Below are 19,533 nucleotides of genomic sequence, written 5' to 3' on the forward strand. Positions count from 1 at the left end.
GACTCCTTCAATAGAGATGGAGGCAACATGGAAGGAGGTTTTGGGGACGAGGAAGATGATGATGATGAGGTTGCAGATAGCTCACAGCAAGCAAGTGGAGAAACCGGTTTTCCCGACAGCCAGGAACTGTTTCTCACCCTGGACCTGGAGCCAGTATCCCCAAACCCACCCAAGGCTGCCTCCTGGACCTTTTATTAAAGAAATCACGAGTAAGATAGGTTTTGAAAGGAGAGGCCTACTGCTTCAACATTTTTGCCACAATCTCAAAAATTCATACCAGCAGCTAATGAATTGTGTGTTTGAACCAGTTATTTTTTGTTGTTTCCTGTTTTAGATTATTATAAAATCCTCAAGGGAGAGATCATATGCACTTATGGATTTATACAGCTCCAAGCACACAGATGATGTTTACCTAATGATTCCATATGTTAATAAAATGATAACCAGAGATACAGGGACTGATTCTGATTTCACACCAGTTTTACATGGACTTCAATATAGTTACTCTGATGTAAGGCAGTTCAGAATCAAGTCTTCAGTCTGTCTTTCCATAGTGATGGTTATTAAAAGAATCTACCTGCTAGCACCACCAGTCTGGTCTTTACCTTGCTTGCTAGCGGGAAAGACACGTCATGTTTCCAGATGCCCAAAGTTACAAAGCAAGATCATTAAGAGATGCACTTACTCGATGCTGTGCGTTTCACACTTGATGCTGATTCAGATTTCTTCTGTTGGTTGTTTAAAATTCTCCCTTTTCCCATGATCCCATTTGCAGTTGCAGGGCTTTTTTTGCCCTTAAACTGTTTGAAAACAAAATATTTATGCAATGGTAACTATTATTGTACAGCTGGTGCCATAGTAACACTTTCACCACGAGCAAAGCTTGAAAGAATTGTTTAAAACAGTCTGCCTTCTAGCAGGCTGTTCATATGCTTAATTGATTCTGTTGGAAACAGTGCATTCTCTAGAGACTGTATCATTGAGAATTGCTTATTCAGTAAGATCAGAGGCTGGCAATCACTGGGAATTGTGAGATTCTCTCTCTCTCTTCCTGTTCCATCTGTGACAGCATCACTGTTGCTAATTTGTTCAATTTTTTTTAATCAAAACTGGCACATTTGAAGAATGATGCTCTAATGCAGCTAAGTGGTACTTTGTAACAATTTTCTATTGCAAAGCCCTTTAAAAAACATAGTAGGGATGCACATTACTTTCATACCCATCACAAGAAGCTGTAGAACCATCAGCCTTGCCCACTCACAGTGAGGTACAATTTTAAACTGTTGCTTATGTATTACAGGTCCTTATTAGGTGCATTTCCTCAGAATTGCATTGCTATAGTACATGGATGCCATTTCCAAATTAAATAATTAAAACCACACAACTTTATCCATAAGGAGTTAATCAACTGATTCTCTCCTAGGGTACCTCCAACAAAACAAACTCACTGAAAAAAGCAAAATTAGGGTGGTTTTCGTATCACATCCTTACAGTGGCTAGACACAAGCTCTAGCAAACTACTAGACAATATAAGAACATTTCAGAGCCCCGGAGAACACTCTGCTGCCAGTCTCTAGGAATGAAACCACATGGACAGACAACAAGAGCATTCTGGCCAATGACAAGTTCTGCAAAGTGCAATAGGATAGCTAGGTCATAGGGCAGTTAGGGCTTTTGAGATGATAATCAGCATCTTGGACTGTACCCAAAAGAGGAACTGGAGCCAATGCAGAGCACAGAGCACAGTATTAGGAGGTCGCAGTGGCCTGCCCAGTTTCAATGGGGGTTGCTATATTCTGGATTAACTGAACCTTCTATGTAGTGCTGAAGGGGAGCCCAAAGTAGAATACATTGCTGCATTCTATCCGGGCGATGACAAAGCTATGGATAACTGTGGCACTGATCCTATCCGAAAGAAAAGATTGAAACTGAACCCCCTGCAAGATGTAGTGATAGGGATGAAATTAACTTGTGCACCCTGGGTACAAAGGAACATAATCAGAGCCCCGTTCACACTTTGTAACTGTTGATAAATGTGGGCTTTTAACAGCAACTACTGGACATTTATAGTAGGATATAGAAACAGTACAGTTGTGAGCTGTGCCAGATAATTTCTCTGAATGGTATGCAAAGACATAGTCCCTGTCTATTCACAGAACATTTTCTTCATGCCATACTATGGAATATTTCCTTATGTGGTCAAGATCGTAATTTCATATTTATTGCTACTCCTTTGTTGCAACCTGAGCAACAGGTTGCAAATAGAATCCAACAGGCAAGTTATTTATATTTCTTTTCTGTCACCCTCACTCAGGCTGAGTAGCTCCTTAACCAACCAAGAAGCCCCACTGAATTCAATAAGGCCAACCCCAGCATAATATACTATACTAGAGGGGAGTAAGGGTGGCAGAATCTGGCACTTAATTACTGGAGAGCAGTCTGCAATAATGGCTAGCTGCCAGGATCACATGTGGGTTTCCTGTTGCAGGTGTGCATGACTGAATACAGGGGTCAGAATTATCCTTTTCTTTCTCACTTGTTTTTTCCATTTAAAAAAATTATACTGCTTCCATCATTTTATCCAGCTCTTGAAACATTATCTAATTCTTCAGAGCAGTATTGCAGGTTAATTTATTACAAGACACTCAATCAAAATAGCAGCTTCTTCACTAGACATGCAAACTGACTGGCTAAAACAGGGTCATGGTACTAAAAACATTATCTCTATAATTTTCTTTTAACTGGTCAGCCAGATGAGGTCTACACTAGAAATTTTTGATGGCATGGCAATGTCGGTTAGGAACATGCTTTCATTTGTAATCTTTCTACATCAGTAAAAGCAAAAGGCAAAAAATTATAAAATTATATTATAAAGGCAAAAAAGTCCTTTTTCCAGTGTAGCTTATTTTGCAACAACACACTTTTGCCAGCATAAGCTGAGTCTACAGTAGGAGTGTTTGCCATTATAGCTGTACTGGTAAACCCTTTCTATTGTAGACTAGGCCCCAGTATTCCTAAAATGACTGAATAGGGATTTGTGAACCTAAGAGTAAAATTCACCCTTATACAAAAGGCTGACAAAAGATCTAGACAAGTGCCACTTAAACTATCTTTTGAGCCCTATTTTGAAGGCTTAAGTGTGACCTAAATGGTGCATAGCTTTTGTACTGACCCTCTACAAAGGGGTGAATTTTTTTACTACTTATTAAATGAAGGATTCAGCTGCTCTATAAAAGGTAGAGGATTGGACTCCCTGCACATACAAACAGCATCAATGTAGGAGGCTTGGATCTAAAAGTCAAGAATAATTTTTTAAAATTAAAAAGAGAAAAAAATGGTTTTGGTTGAAGCATACAGTGATGCTTATGTTATTTCAAACACTTTCCCCTTTGCAATACAATGAATAAAGGTTCTCTATTAAGTCTTGTAAATCTAAAAGTCACCTCATGTGATTCTTGTACAAAGGTCCATTTGTTCACAGACCTGTATCCACACGTATGTTCCTTACAGTACATATTCTGTTTATTTGTTTCTAGATGCTTTTGAAATATACCAATAAAAAAGTCTGAACTGGTGGTGCAGAGAGTAACCTACTACTGCACTCTATTTTAGTCCAGGAAAAGATGGGCCTAAACCAATAACCCTGAACTTTGCTGCTCAGGCCCATCTCTGGTTCTAACATTAGATTCATAGCTTTGTATGCATAATTAGACCATACTAATGGTCAGGTAAGTAATACATATTATTTCAGATGCATCAAACAAGTAAAAGACTACATTCATTTTACTATTCTCTTTAAATTAGGCTAATAACCGGATTCAGAATTGCATGCCATTGTTCTTCACAATGGCTTCAGATATTGTAATATAGCTTATGACTGCAAGCAGGGAATCTTCGATTTCTCCATGGAAGAAAGCAACAGGGCAGTTAGTTAAATATAGTTACATTGTATGTTTCAGTAAACTAGTACCACAGTTAAAACTAAAATGCACAGAAATTTGCACATACAACTATTGCACGTTATAGCCCCTTAAATATTTATATGTAATATTTTTTTTTACAGTGGCAAGCTGTGCTGAAACCCCCAGTAGGAAATATGCTGAAGCCAACTTAAAGCCAGAAGAAGGCCTGCCGTTATACGGCTAAATTTTGGAAAGTTATGCCTATTGATCCAGCTACAGCACCAAGAACAAGCTAAGCAGACATTTTATGGACAAACAGGAAGACAGCACCTCTACTTCAGAATTTACTATTTAGGTGAAACTCTTACTTGTAGTGGGCCCATTTAAGTTGCAAGCATTCTAGTGTTAAAACCAGGCCAGTGAAAATAGCCCCAGATACAAACAGAATTGTGCTAAAAGGCTTTGTTACAGTATTAAACATTGTAGTACCTGAGAGCCAGATCCCCGCCCCACAGCAGAGGTGTTAGTGACAGACTGAGCAGAGGACAGATTGCATGAGACAGGGTTTTTGTAATGGTTAGAGGAGAGTTTGTCAGTAGATAACCTATTGGCTTTTCTCTCAGCAGGTGGATAGCGTGCAAAGATTTTCGGAGACGGCAAGTTATCGTACAGGCCTGCGTTATCATAAAGCACTTCTTCTCCCATATTTCTGCTACGAGAAGTAGGAAAGCCATCTTCCAATTCCCACTGCAATACACACACTTTTGCTGTTAGTAAACAAAACATCATGCAGAACCTATCCAAAATTAAAACATAAGCAGGTTATTTAGAATCATTAACACCCTCTGAGTTTAGCAAGATTTTGATTTTTCCTGACATTTGAGCCAAACTGGTCTAGAAAGACATGGGTTGCTATGGCGTGTTCGGATGACTGGGGAAAAGGGAGGATCATGTTACCTATTTCATAACCTGAATTTTCTTGTGTTTTCTGTTAAGCAGAGAAAAGGGGACTGTGGTGTTACCCCTTATACTATTATTTGATTATTATTATTACTTTCCAGTTAGTAATTCTGAGAAAGAAAGCACTACAGTGCAGATGTTGATAATTACTTCCTTGTATAAGATAGGACAATAGTGGGGTACTCATGGGCAACGTAGATGAGTCTTCAGGAAAATCTCTAGGACATATTTTGCTAAACCTGGCTTGGTAATACAGATTTTCAGACCTGGCAACTATCAGAAGCTGTAAGGTTTTTCTTGAGGCCATGTGTCTTTTCAGGAACTACCGGCTGCTTGTGCCCTAGCTGCTTGTATTTTTTTTGTTGGAAAAGTATTACTTAGCTAAATACATATCCCCAATAGCTCCAGGCCATTTCCTCTTTCCATAAGAATGGAAAACTCAATAACACTCACCGAGTGATTCACTCATTTAATCTTAAAAGAAGCTGTGGGTCTGAATGCCCAAGATCCTTCCTTAATCCACCCTGTCTGCATGAGTGCCCTCTTCAGATACAGTCCCAAGCACATATGCATCCCACTCACCAAACGCTTCAGTGTGTCCTACTCCTTAGAGATTTTTCCCTAGTACTCCTCTGACATGTCATCTTGTGACATCTTATGTCTTGTTTGTGACATCTTATGTCTTGAATTTCTGTACATTTCTCTCAGTTCAGACTCAGGTCTCAAATCTGCCTTTAAGATAGAGCCCAAATGAGGAACTATGCTAAGCTGCAGCACCCCCAAACAAGGGTCTAGAGAGCATATGCCACTGTGTGCAAATATGCACTTTCCCCCTCTCTCCTACACAGGACCAGCTCTGCAGGCCAATTCAGAGGGTGAGGTGGGACCACGGCCTTGCCCTCAGCCTGCTCTCCTTGGGATGAATAGCACAACTGTCAGTGGAAGCCTCGCCTTGGAGATGGATAGCCCTACTGTCAGCTGTTCCCTGGATAGTGCCATATTCCTGCAAGGGAGCACAGAGTGAGGTCTGACGGCTTGTTGCCCTTTCTTCACAACTTACAACACACAGCACAGGGCCTGGCACAATCAAGCCCTGAATTTTGCCTTGGTCTAATGAATGTTTCTTTTAAAAAATTCAAGGATTTTATTAATGGATTTGGCACAAACTGATCAACAGGCAGCTGTTTGTGTAAATATATGCCTGCTCATGAACAATTTAATTTAAACAATATGTCCCACTCCCCCAAAAGTCTCCAAATGGGAGAGAGGTTTTGCGGTTCCTGATTATGAAGAGTAGAAAACTTGACAGGTTTCAGAGTAGCAGCCGTGTTAGTCTGTATTCGCAAAAAGAAAAGGAGGACTTGTGGCACCTTAGAGACTAACCAATTTATTAGAGCATAAGCTTTCGTGAGCTAAGTGAGCTGTAGCTCACGAAAGCTTATGCTCTAATAAATTGGTTAGTCTCTAAGGTGCCACAAGTCCTCCTTTTCTTTTTTAGAAAACTTGAGTTCATCTGGAATCTGCCCAATGGCACTCAATGAGGTAATACAGTTTTCAGGTGTCCCTGTGTTCAACACATATAAGCCATTTGCGCTGTAAAAATTAAATTCTTACCGATCCATTTATGCAGGGAACATCATCATAATGAAGTGCCATTCCACTGGGACATGCGTAGCCATTGGTAGTGCTTCCCCGATATGGATTAGTAGATATAACACGTCTGTTCATAAAACTATGTAAAACAAAAAACACCACTTGATCCTTAGTCTTCAAGATGATTCAATGGTGCTACACCCACATTTGATTATCTGTCCTTTCTGGAAGCACAGAGCTTTTCTCTTTGTATTAAAGCTATAGATAGTTTTCCTCCTTCTGCAACCTCCGTGAAAGAAAAATAAAGCTCTGCATTTTATTCATATCTGGCTGCTAATATCTAATATCGCAACATATGGTTCTGTACCATAATCATAAGAGAAAGTGTAGGATTGTGTGAAAGCCAGGATGGAAACAGCTGTTTCCATCCTATCATGTTACATGTTAATCTGCTGATATAAACCAGTTTGCCAGACCTCAATACAAATTTTTCTCCTGTGTCTATATAGGACAGAATGAAGAAGGTGTGCGTGCACATGGGGGAAGGAGAGAGGGGGAGGGGGAGAGTGAGTCAAGACTTTACTACAATCATTTTAGGAACTGGAGCAAACCAAGGTCCAAATCCTGCAAATGCTGTGAGTGTGGAACTGTGAGCTGATCAAAATTTTTCAAATGATTTTTTTTCTGGCAAAAGACAGCATATATTTGAAAACCAAAATTTTCATGAAAACTTTTAGGTTCCAATCACTTTTTTCAGTTATATGAAAACTTTTCTTAGAATCTTTTGAAATGTTCTGTGCATTTTTTAAAAAATATTTTTATTTTGGGTTTGCTGCTGTGTAACTTTTGACTGGGGACTGATTATGACATGTTGTCATGTTCTCTGGACTCCTTGCCTGGATGAGCGTGCACTCCAGCTGCCTCTCACACAGGGGTGTGAAAACTGAAATGGAAACTTTTTCTTATAGTTTTGAATGTTTTTAGTTTTTTAAAAAGGAACAGTTTTGATCCAGCTCTTGTGGGATCCTTTATCTATGCAGACCACTACTGACTTCAGTGACGCTCCTTGTGACAACGAAGGTCTATCCATGTGAAGCAACTTGCAGATGTGGGCCCCAAGTAGCAATAAAAAAAGTTACCTACCTTTCATAACTTTGTTCTTTGAGATGTGTTCCTCATGTCCATTCCATTCTAGGTGTGTGCATGCCCATGTGCACAGTTGTCAGAGACCTTAACTGATGAAAGGGACAAGTCTTGGAGCTTGAGATGCATAAGGGTACTCTAGGATGGACTGGTTAACATCTGACCAGCAGCCTTGTATACTGAGCTCCCCAGCCCAGGTCCGAGGTATTGGAAACTAGAGTTAGTGTCTGATTGCTCCGCCATCTCTTCTGCCTCTAGGCCTAAGATAGTGGCCACCCTTCGGAGCAGGGCTTGGTGTTCCTTAAAGTCATCCGGTGGGTTAACACAGGAGGATCCCACCACAGCCTCATCTGGAGAGGAGGATGATGACTGAACCGCTGGGGAGCGGGGAGCCTGGGGCATCATCCCCCTCAGGGGAAGCGGGAGGCTCTCAGGGTGGGCACCTGTCTCTCCACCTCAGCGTATACTAGCGCTTCATGCACTAAGCCTGGTGCCATTTGGAGCTTGTCCAATGTGGTGACTGACGATTGGTGAGACGGGGGCATCGGCATAACTGGCACACCCCAGGCATCCCAATAGGGCCATTGTCCTGGCAGCAGGGCCAGTGAACAGAGCAGCAGAGCTGAGGTGATGCAACCTCAGGAGCCCAGTCGCAATGGTGCTGTCTCAGCGAGGGGTTGAACTCCCTCTCCGCGCTCAAGGAATCCTCCTCCAGTGACCAGGGCCTGAGTCTGGCAGCTAACTATCGCCATGGGTGACCAGTGCCTTGAGTATTCACACCGGTGCAGGGAGTAGTGGGAGCGGCACCATGTTGGGGACTGTGATCATCGGTGTGGAGAGGGTCAGCGCGAAGATGACCAGTGCCAACTATACGGCGACTGGCACTTCCCCCTGGGCGAGTCTCGACGTGAAGGCGTAGACTGGGAGCATGGTGCCGGCGATCTGTGGCAGCAAACTGGTGACCTGGGCAGATATGGAAACCAGGAGCATGGCGAAAAAGGGCTCTGCCCAGCTCCGGAGATCAGTGGCACTCACTTGCTTTCTGGCAGGCTTTCATGGCTGGCTTGCCCTCATAGGGAGCCTCTGCCGGCTCCCTCACCGCATGCGGTGCTGGCTATGGTGGGAGAGTCCTTTACTCTCTGGGCACCGGGAGCTGGGAAGGCATTGACTCTGCCATCAGGCTGCGTCCCCTACTGCTCCCTGGAGTCAGATCCCTTAGGGGGGGTAGGAGGTCCCCTTGGGGATGTGCCCCCTTGTGGCTCCAGCATGGGCAGACGGCCCGAACAGGGTCCTTTACCCAATGCCCCTTGGTCTGTCTTGCTTGGTACTGGGTCCCGCTTCTTAGACATCTTCTTGGGCACCAACAAAGGGGATGAGTGCCGTGTAGAGTCCAGTGCCGGGGGTGCTCTATGCACCGAGGCCAAAATGCTGGGCACTGCATGCAGCTGGGCTGGCTCCGAGGCTGAGCGAAGAGTGGCCTCCAGGAGGAGGGCCCTCAAATGATTGCCGTGCTCTTTTTGTGTCCTGGGACAAAAGTTCTTACACATGCGACACTTTTCTTTAACCTGGGATTCCCACCGGCACTTCAGACAGCTGCCATGCAGGTCACTAACAGGCAAAGGCCTATTACAGTCAGTGCAGGGCTTAGAATCACAGAATCATACAATATCAGGGTTGGAAGGGACCTCAGGAGGTCATCTAGTCCAACCTCCTGCTCAAAGCAGGACCAATCCCCAACTAAATCATCCCAACCAGAGCTTTATCAAGCCTGACCTTAAAAATGTCTAAGGAAGGAGATTCCACCACCTCCCTAGGGAACGCATTCCAGTGTTTCACCACCCTCCTAGTGAAAAAGTTTTTCCTAATATCCAACCTAAACCTCCCCCACTACAACTTGAGACCATTACTCCTTGTTCTGTCATCAGCTACCACTGAGAACAGTCTAGATCCATCCTCTTTGGAATCCCCTTTCAGGTAGTTGAAAGCAGCTATCAAACCCCCCCTCCTTCTTCTCTTCCGCACACTAAACAATCCCAGTTCCCTCAGCCTCTCCCCATAAGTCATATGTTCCAGTCCCCTAATCATTTTTGTTGCCCTCCACTTGACGTTTTCCAATTTTTCCACATCCTTCTTGTAGTGTGGGGCCCAAAACTGGACACAGTACTCCAGTGAGGCCTCACCAATGTCGAATAAAGGGGAACGATCACGTCCCTCGATCTGCTGGCAATGCCCCTACGTATACATCCCAAAATGCCATTGGCCTTCTTGGCAACAAGGGCACACTGTTGACTCATATCCAGCTTCTCGTCCACTGTAACCCCTAGGTCCTTTTCTGCAGAACTGCTGCCGAGCCATTTGGTCCCTAGTCTGTAGCGGTGCATGGGGTTCTTTCGTCCGAAGTGCAGGACTCTGCACTTGTCCTTGTTGAACCTCATCAGATTTCTTTTGGCCCAATCCTCTAATTTGTCTAGGTCCCTCTGTATCCTATCCCTACCCTCCAGCATATCTACCTCTCCTCCCAGTTTAGTGTCATCTGCAAACTTGCTGAGGGTGCAATGCACACCATCCTCCAGATCATTTATGAAGATATTGAACAAAACCGGCCTGAGGACCGACCCTTGGGGCACTCCACTTGATACCGGCTGCCAACTAGACATGGAGCCATTGATCACTTCCCATTGAGCCCAACAATCTAGCCAACTTTCTATCCACCTTATAGTCCATTCAGCCAGCCCATACTTCTTTAACTTGTTGGCAAGAATACTGTGGGAGACCGTGTCAAAAGCTTTGCTAAAGTCAAGGAACAACATGTCCACCGCTTTCCCCTCATCCACAGAGCCAGTTACCTCGCCACAGAAGGCAATTAGATTAGTCAGGCATGACTTGCCCTTGGTGAATCCATGCTGACTGTTCCTGATCACTTTCCTCTCCTCTAAGTGCTTCAGAATTGATTCCTTGAGGACCTGCTCCATGATTTTTCCAGGAACTAAGGTGAGGCTGACTGGCCTGTAGTTCCCAAGATCCTCCTTCTTCCCTTTTTTAAAGATGGGCACTACATTAGCCTTTTTCCAGTCGTCCGGGACTTCCCGGATTGCCATGAGTTTTCAAAGATAATGGCCAGTGGCTCTGCAATCACATCCGCCAACTCCTTTAGCACTCTCGGATGCAGCGCATCCGGCCCCATGGACTTGTGCTCGTCCAGATTTTCTAAATAGTCCCGAACCACTTCTTTCTCCACAGAGGGCTGGTCACCTCCTCCCTATGCTGTGCTGCCCAGTGCAGTAGTCCGGGAGCTGACCTTATTCGTGAAGACAGAGGCAAAAAAAGCATAGAGTACATTAGCTTTTTCCACATCCTCTGTCACTAGGTTGCCTCCCTCATTCAATAAGGGGCCCACACTTTCCTTGACTTTCTTCTTGTTGTTAACATACCTGAATAAACCCTTCTTGTTACTCTTAACATCTCTTGCTAGCTGCAACTCCAGGTGTGATTTGGCCTTCCTGATTTCACTCCTGCATCCCCGAGCAATATTTTTATACTCTTCCCTGGTCATTTGTCCAATCTTCCACTTCTTGTAAGCTTCATTTTTGTGTTCAAGATCAGCAAGGATTTCACTGTTAAGCTAAGCTGGTCGCCTGCCATATTTACTATTCTTTCTACACATCAGGATGGTTTGTCCCTGTAACCTCAATAAAGATGCTTTAAAATACAGCCAGCTCTCCTGGACTCCTTCCCCCTCATGTTATTCTCCCAGGGGATCCTGCCCATCAGTTCCCTGAGGGAGTCAAAGTCTGCTTTTCTGAAGTCCAGGGTCCATGTTCTGCTGCTCTCCTTTCTTCCCTGTGTCAGCATCCTGAACTCAACCAGCTCATGGTCACTGCCTCCCAGGTTCCTATCCACTTTAGCTTGGACTAATTCTTCCCGGTTTGTGAGCAGCAGGTCAAGAAGAGTTCTGCCCCTAGTTGGTTCCTCCAGCACTTGCACCAGGAAATTGTCCCCTACCCTTTCCAAAAACTTCTTGGATTGTCTGTGCACCGCTGTATTGCTCTCCCAGCAGATATCAGGGTGATTGAAGTCTCCCATGAGAACCAGGGCCTGCAATCTAGTAACTTCCGTGAGTTGCCGGAAGAAAACCTCGTCCACTTCATCCCCCTGGTCCGGTGGTCTATAGCAGACTCCCACCACGACATCACCCTTGTTGCTCACACTTCTAAACTTAATCCAGAGACGCTCAGTTTTTTCTGCAGTTTCATACTTGAGCTCTGAGCAGTCATACTGCTCCCTTACATACAGTGCTACTCCCCCACCTTTTCTGCCCTGCCTGTCCTTCCTGAACAGTTTGTATCCATCCATGATGTTACTCCAGTCATGTGAGTTATCCCACCAAGTCTCTGTTATTCCAATCACATCATAATTCCTTGACTGTGCCAGGACTTCCAGTTCTCCCTGCTTGTTTCCCAGGCTTCTTGCATTTGTGTATAGGCACTTGAGATAACTCGCTGATTGTCCCTCTTTCTCAGTATGAGGCAGGAGCCCTGCCCTCTTGCATGCTCCTGCTTCCTCCCGGTATCCCACTTCCCCACTTACCTGAGGGCTTTGGTCTCCTTCCCCCAGTGAACCTAGTTTAAAGCCCTCCTCACTAGGTTAGCCAGCCTGCTTGCGAAGATGCTCTTCCCTCTCTTCGTTAGGTGGAGCCCGTCTCTGCCTAGCACTCCTCCTTCTTGGAACATCATCCCATGGTCAAAGAATCAAAAGCCCTCTCTTCAACACCACCTGCGTAGCCATTCGTTGACTTCCACGATTCGACGGTCTCTGCCCAGGCCTTTTCCTTCCCCAGGGAGAATGGACGAGAAGACCACTTGCGCCTCAAACTCCTTAAACCCGGAGACTGGGGCATGCCCTGCCTGGGGCAAAGTCCCCACCAGGACCCTAACTGCCTAACTACAGTACTAAACAGCTACTTACTAACTAATCTACAATAAACAAAACTATTTAAAGCTGGAACACGAAGTCGAAAGGGAAAGAACGGCTGATCACTTGCAAGGCAAGGGAGAGAGGCACTCTGACCAACCACCACAGGCGGTAAGAAGGAACTGAGCGAGCATAGGGCCGGCGGCACCTGATATACCAACACATGAGCGTGGCACTCAAGGGGGTGCATTGCCAACCCTACGGATACCGCTAAGGCAAAAGTCTCCAACAACTGTGCACGTGAGCACATACACACCTAGAACGGAATCAACATGAGCAAGCACTCGAAGAAGAACTATGATTCAGAGAGGAAATTGCTTTCACAAATGTGTAGAATGAGGAACAATGTTTTCTGCAGATATTTTTAATATTATTAACTAACCATTGTCAGCATTTAGAGCCTGGTCCTGTAAGGTACTAATACTCTCAACTCCCACTTAATTCAATAGGAAGTTGAAAGCCTTCAATACATTTCAAGATCTGATCCTCAAGAGAATGAACATACTGCAAATGTCACATCAAGCTGTAAAATAACTGAGAAAATAACTAGTGCCGTACTGTATGTTTTGACATATTACACTGTTCACAGTCTTTGATTATAATCAGAAGACATTACATATTGCTTTTGAATATATAAACCTGGTATCTCTCTATAAATCAAATGCCAGATTAGAGAATTATTGTGCACAATGTTCACTGCTACATTTTTACTACTGATATGCTCCTTTTAGAACTCTTTCTTTGTGTGTATAGTGAAATTCACCCTACTGCAGAGGGGCCAACACAAGGCTCATGTGCTATTTAAGTCCTACTTTAAGCCCTATTTTTAGGGGTCAAATGGAACTTAAATGGCAAATAGGCACAGTGGTGAATTTCACTCTTATAGTATTATCCTATAATGATCTTGTGCAATAATCATGGTCTATTATAACATCCAGTACAGAATTCCACTATTTTCTGTATTAATGTTTCACAGCCAAAACATGTTTCCTTTGTGACAGAGGCTTTTTGATCTTCTTCCTCACAGCTGAATAAAAGTTCTTGAAGAATTTATAGTTGTTTACAATTAACAGCTTTGCATAGCATGTTTATGTTGCAATCCCTAATGTGGAAAAACTCTGATCTACTGACTCCTTGTCCTATGTAAAATTGGCAGAATCTGGCTGAGGTCCTGATCCAGCAAAAACTTAAGTAATTGAGCAGTTTTATAAACAGGAATAGTCCAGTCGAACTCCATGTGTGTTGTTACTGGCATGTGTAAGTATTTACAGAATCAGGTCTTGCCTTTGTAAGTAGTTTTCCATTGTAATCTGGATTTTGACACTTCCCTCCCACCCCCACCTGCCAACCAACACTTCAACCTGAAATTTATCACGTCTTCTTCCACAGGAGCATTTTAAAAATATATATATATATATATATTAGAATTGGACAAGATGATCATGAGATCAGAGTTTTCAGGGGGAAAAAAATCATAATTCACCATTGTAAAAATGCTCCTAACTGTATCATAGATAGCTCTAAAAACAAAAGCGTTGTCAAGAAACTCCAATATTTTTTTCTGCTATCCTTGATGAGAAACACTACCCAAATATTTCTGGACTATATTTAGAAATATAGACAGCCCCTACCTCAAATATTGTACTATCTAAGTATAAGACAAGAGGGGATGGGGGGGGGGGGAGTGCAAGGAACCAATGAGATGATATTAGTCATATATGACAGGCAGTGGTCTCAGCACACCGGCAGCCTAACTGTTGTCAAATGTATTGTAGACATCACAGCAAAAGAGAGTTTTGGAGGAGGATAGTGAGGTAACTTTATGGATGTTTATGGGGAGCTCCTCCCCATCACAAGGGGCAGCACGGGATAAAGCAGAAAAGTACTTGTTGGAAAATGGAACAAGTGACAGAGTCTGGCATCATGGGTTAACTGGAGGCGAGAGTTGACATCTTGATAGCAAAGGAGAGATGACAGGCAGGATTGGAGAGGCTGCAAAGAGCCTGGAGAGCGAAGACACACAGTTTATGTTTAATGTGGGGGAAAACAGGGGAGGGATGTAAAGAGAGGGGTAACATGATCAAATGGGCCCCAGTCCATGACTGGGGCTCCCAGGTGCTATGGTAATACAAAACAAAAACAATCAAAGGATAGGGCAGAAAAGTGATCTTGGCAGGAGCATTCTGAATGGATATGAATGGGGCAAGACTGCATTACTTGAGGTTAGAGAGAAAGATGTTGTAGTAACTGAGATGTGAGAGTTTTTGCTATGTGGATGGATAAGAAAGGCCAAGTCATTTCTCATTTCCCCTTCTAATATTACAAGAATAATTGGATCAGAAGTTAAGAGAGACATGCCCAAGGTTGCTTGCTGATAAGCTCTTACATTCACTTTATTGTGGTACAACAAATTTAAACAAATACTGGATAGGGAATTTTTATTATTTTGCAAGTTAGGTTTGGCATTCCTTTCTAATATGTGGTCTAGTTGCACTTATTTTTTCCACTTGGTTTCAATTAATATCACATTTGTTCATAAAATGAAAGCCAAGCAGTATTCAGGCAAAAACATTTCCATCCGGCTTCTCTCTTACATGTGGTTATCACTGGATGCTGATGGAGGCGAAAAATGCATGTCACAGGAAAAGCTTTTTTGAGCCCTATTAACTTCAAAATGTATATAAGCACAAGCCTCTAAACTAACTGCATTATAATTCGATCAAAATTACTTGAATTTGACAAAAATGGGATTGTGGTAAGAGATGAATCAACCCTGATTTCTATCAAAAGCCATTCAAACTAGAGCAGGGGTGGGCAAACTTTTTGGCCCGAGGGCCATATCGGCGTGCAAAACTGTATGGAGGACCAGGTAAGGAAGGCTGTGCCCCCCAAACAGCCTGGCCCCCACCCCCTATCCGCCCCTTCCCACTGCCCGCCCCCCTCAGAACGCCTGACCCATCCAACCTCCCCCTGCTCCTTGTCCCCTGACCGCCCCCTCCCAGGACCCCCAACCCCAAACTGCCCCCCTGAGATCCCACCCCTTATCCAACCCTCTCTGCTCCCTGTCCCCTGCCTACCCCCTCACCCCCCGACAGGCTCCCCAGGACTCCCATGCTCTATCCAACCCCCCTTGTTCCCCGACCCCTGACCGCCCCGCCCCAGAACCTCCGCCTCATCCAACCGCTCCCTGTCCCCTGACTGCCCCCAGGGGCCCCCTACCCAACTCCCCCACTGCTGCGTGCACTCCGCCCCCTTACCATGCCACTTGGAGCAGCAGGAGCTCGCAGCCCCACTGCCCGCACGGCAGCGTAACTTCAGGGGAGGGGGGACAGCAGGGGAGGGGCCGGGGCTAGCCTCCCCAGCCGGGAGCTCAGTGGCCAGGCAGGGTGATCCCGCGGGCCGGATGTGGCCTGTGGGCCATAGTTTGCCCACCTCTGAACTAGAGCATGAATGAAGTGTCTCATTTTTCTACGCTGCAGCCCTCCTGACCCTTCACTGCTGAGAGTCTGATAGTATTTGCAACAGAAAGCTAAACTAGGTTCTCACCCTTTAAGTATTTTTAGTCTATTCATATTTATGATGGCTATATTGAGCTTGATTCGACAAAGTGTTGAATCCCAGTAATTTCAATGGGAGTTGAGGGCACTCAGCACCTTGCAGGATCATGTTCATAAAGCCCTAGTAAACTGTCTGGCCAAGATATCTTCTATCCACACTTTGCTGTCCTGAGGCATATACTAACAAAATCTTCATTGTGTATTGAATTCATGTATTGGCATGAATTTCACAACTGCGAGTTTTTAATCCTTCAGCAAGGAACAATTGGATGTAGTGGGTCTATGAGAAAGACAAGGTGGGTCTTTTATTGGACTAAATTCTGTTGGTGAAGCTTTCGAGCTACACAGAGCTCTTCTTCAGGTCTGGGAAAGGTAGTCAGAGTACCACAGCTAAATACAAGGTGGGAGAGATTGTAGAATCACAGGACTGGGAGGGACCTTGAGAGGTCATCTAATCCTTTCCCCTGCGCTCATGGCAGGACTTAGTGTTATCTAGACAAGAGTTCTCAAACTATGGTTCACGGACCACCAGTCGTCCGTGAGTTCCATTCAGGTGGTCCGCAGATAGTTCCCTCTGAGGTGTGCCTCTGGGCAGCTGCACACGAGAGAACGAAGGGCCACCCACCTAATTAGTGGAGCCACGCAAGTATGGCTCCACTAATTAGGTGCCTGGACCCTGGAGAAGATGCACGTGTAAGGTGAGGTGGTGGTCTTGGCGGAAACAGGAGGAAGGGCCAGTGGGTTGAGAAGAGGGGGTGGGGGGAATTTGGGACATGCAAGGCTGCAGCGGCCAGAGGAAGAGGCGACTTTCCCCAGCTCCAGGGTTTCAGCTGCCAGGGAGAGACAGCCCTCCTTCCCAGCCTCAGCTCTGTGGCTGCTGTGGTGGGGGAGAGACCTCCCACCCTCCTTCCCAGCCTGGGGGCTGCCGGGGCAGAGGAGAGAGGGAGAGATCCCCCTTCTTCCCAGCCCCAGCTCAGGGACTGCTGCAGCGGGGGAGAGAGGGCACATCCATCGGATTAGAAAGGTTAGATTAGAAAGTAAGACTAGTGATATTAAAATATGAGTTGTGTGCTTTTATTTGTAGAACAAAAAAAACATTAATTATTAAGGTTCTTTTTAACATAGCGCTTTTATCCAATAGTTAGCTAATGGTAGAAACAACATTTGGAAAGATCATTAAGTGGTCCACGGAGACCCTCAGCAATTTTCAAGTGGTCAGCGAAAACAAAAGTTTTGAGAACCACTGATCTAGACCATCCCTGACAGGTGTTTGACTAACCTGCTCTTAAAAAATCTGCAGTGATGGAGATTCCACAACCTCCCTGGGCAATTTATAACAGTGCTTAATCACCCTGACCAGTTAGCCTATGGGTAAACACATGTTGTAAGAGATCATTTAAGATGCAGTGGGCAATTCACACCTCTGCAGTCACAGGACAAAGGAGGGTTAGTAGGTTACAGATTGTAATGACACATAAAACCAGTATTTCTGCTGAGTACTGAGGGCTAAACCAATTCTGTGAATTTACATTAGTTCTGTTAAAACGCGGAAAGTGAATATAACCAGCGTAAACTCTTGTGACTGAATTGTGGCCAAGCTTCAACTTATTTGATCATTTAAAGCTTTAGGGCTGCCAGTAAGAAGGGGTTAAAATAGCACCCAATTACTAGATTCCTCTTACACTGTAAGTGTGAGAGTTGAATACATCATAAAAGTGGACATATTCTGCCTCTCTTGTAATACTTAGCCGGATGCCAGCAAGATAATCTTAAACACATCTCGTATGCTCAGAGACTCAAGATTTCAATCCCTCAAGTGTTTAATATCTTGCCAAAAAGGGAAGGTTCGATAAGGTCTCTTGATATTAGAGCTAATGTAAGGCTGTAAATTCTGAAATTACTGAAAACGCCCTTAAATTGCTTTTAATGCATCTTACCAGAAGGTCTGTTTTGCAGCTTGTATGACACTTGCAGTCATCTCCACATCAATATAGTCATAGTGCAGAGCTCCAGGATCTGTAGCTGAACCGGTTTCAGCCAGTAAAATCCCAATCCATCTGCCCATGTCTTCAGATGATGAAGGCTATGAGGATGAGAAGATTTTATGTAAACTCAAATTATCACTGAAACAATAGGCTTTTTCATATTAATTACTTCATAATTACATGAAGTAATTATTTTACTAACATATTGATATAATGATGCATGTGAAGTTCTGGATCACCTTTGCCAAACTAAGCTAACAAAAAGTAATATTCACTGAGGTTATTCTGTCATAACGAACACATTTAAAGCAACATGTTAATTGATTATGTAGTAAAGCAATATGAACAGTTCCAGCAAAATAACGAAAGCATACATGCATGAAGCCAGTGTATCTAGGTATGCACCTTCCTTATTTTAGATTTCAGAAAACTGAAAGCTGAGACAAATGTTTTCCACTACACGGCTAAGCTTTTAAGAAAGGTAACTTGTCCAAATTGTAGAGGCAGGATAACCTTGGACAAAGAAATACTAGAGCAGGTTGAAAAATGGAGGGGGGGAGGGAATTAAAATGGTGGAAATCATTCTAGTTTTTGAAATTCAATGATTTTCATTTTTTGAAAAATTTCATAAAATTTTATAGGCATTTCAATATTTATTTACTTTAAGTTTCTTTATTCAATGTAACAGACTCAAAGATTTTTTTCCTTTATCTCAATTTCCTTACCATAGTTCCTCTTCTTTATACTACACTTCATTCATTTCCTGTTCTTGTAAATCATCATCCAAATAACCTGTATTGTGCATACGTAGCATGATCCTTCTTCAAGGACAAGACACTGACCTCATCTGCACTTAAGAAAACCTGAGTGTTCAAAGTATCTGACCAGAGTCTGAAAATGAAAGTCGGCCTCCCACTCGTTTCCTTACATGTTATCTTTATCTGAGGTTTCCAATTTTAACCAATAAAAAGGCAATAGAGCTACCATGGAGCAATTTTTCATAGTTCAAGTTTGTTTTTAAAATAAGCACTGAAAAGAACTTATTTTAGCTCATTTGAAATTTCCTATTCTGTTTGTTTTATTCTGACTTTTTTTGGGGGGGAGGGGTTCCTACCCTTGGATTTGTTGCAAAGACATTAAATAATACAACTATGGAGCTCTTTAGTGTAGTTTTCCATTTTACAGCTATTGCCTGTGTTAAGCAAGAGCGTATTCTCTCAGATCGGCTCAGTGGTTGTCAATAGCTGTCTTCTCTTGGTCTTTGGACTCACAGAATCCAAGTCTAGAAGGGGCCATTGTGGTCATCTTGTCTGACCTCATGTGTAACACATGCCACACAACTTCTCCCAAATAACTTCTACAGCATGTCTTTTAGAAAAACGTCGAATCTTGATTTAAATATGGTCAGTGATGGAGAATCCA

General features: G+C 43.7%; 1 protein-coding gene across 4 annotated transcripts in view; it reads right to left on the minus strand.

Moving 5' to 3' along the window:
* The window catches only part of AFAP1 (actin filament associated protein 1), a 168,313-nt gene that overhangs the window by 10,700 nt on the left and 138,080 nt on the right, over positions 1 to 19,533 (minus strand). For 3 of the 4 annotated variants that reach the window (XM_084626772.1, XM_084626773.1, XM_084626775.1), the window contains 4 exons: positions 18,064 to 18,209; positions 6,477 to 6,594; positions 4,392 to 4,649; positions 686 to 800 (listed from right to left, as the gene is read on the minus strand). In XM_084626772.1, the coding sequence (XP_084482898.1) occupies positions 686 to 800; positions 4,392 to 4,649; positions 6,477 to 6,594; positions 18,064 to 18,209 (637 nt within the window). The remainder of the gene's footprint in view (positions 1 to 685; positions 801 to 4,391; positions 4,650 to 6,476; positions 6,595 to 18,063; positions 18,210 to 19,533) is intronic. The other variant, XM_084626774.1, reaches the window with a different exon arrangement.

The sequence above is a fragment of the Lepidochelys olivacea genome (genome assembly GCF_965140295.1).
Source record: "Lepidochelys olivacea isolate rLepOli2 genome assembly, chromosome: 4".
Lineage (NCBI taxonomy): Eukaryota > Metazoa > Chordata > Testudines > Cheloniidae > Lepidochelys > Lepidochelys olivacea.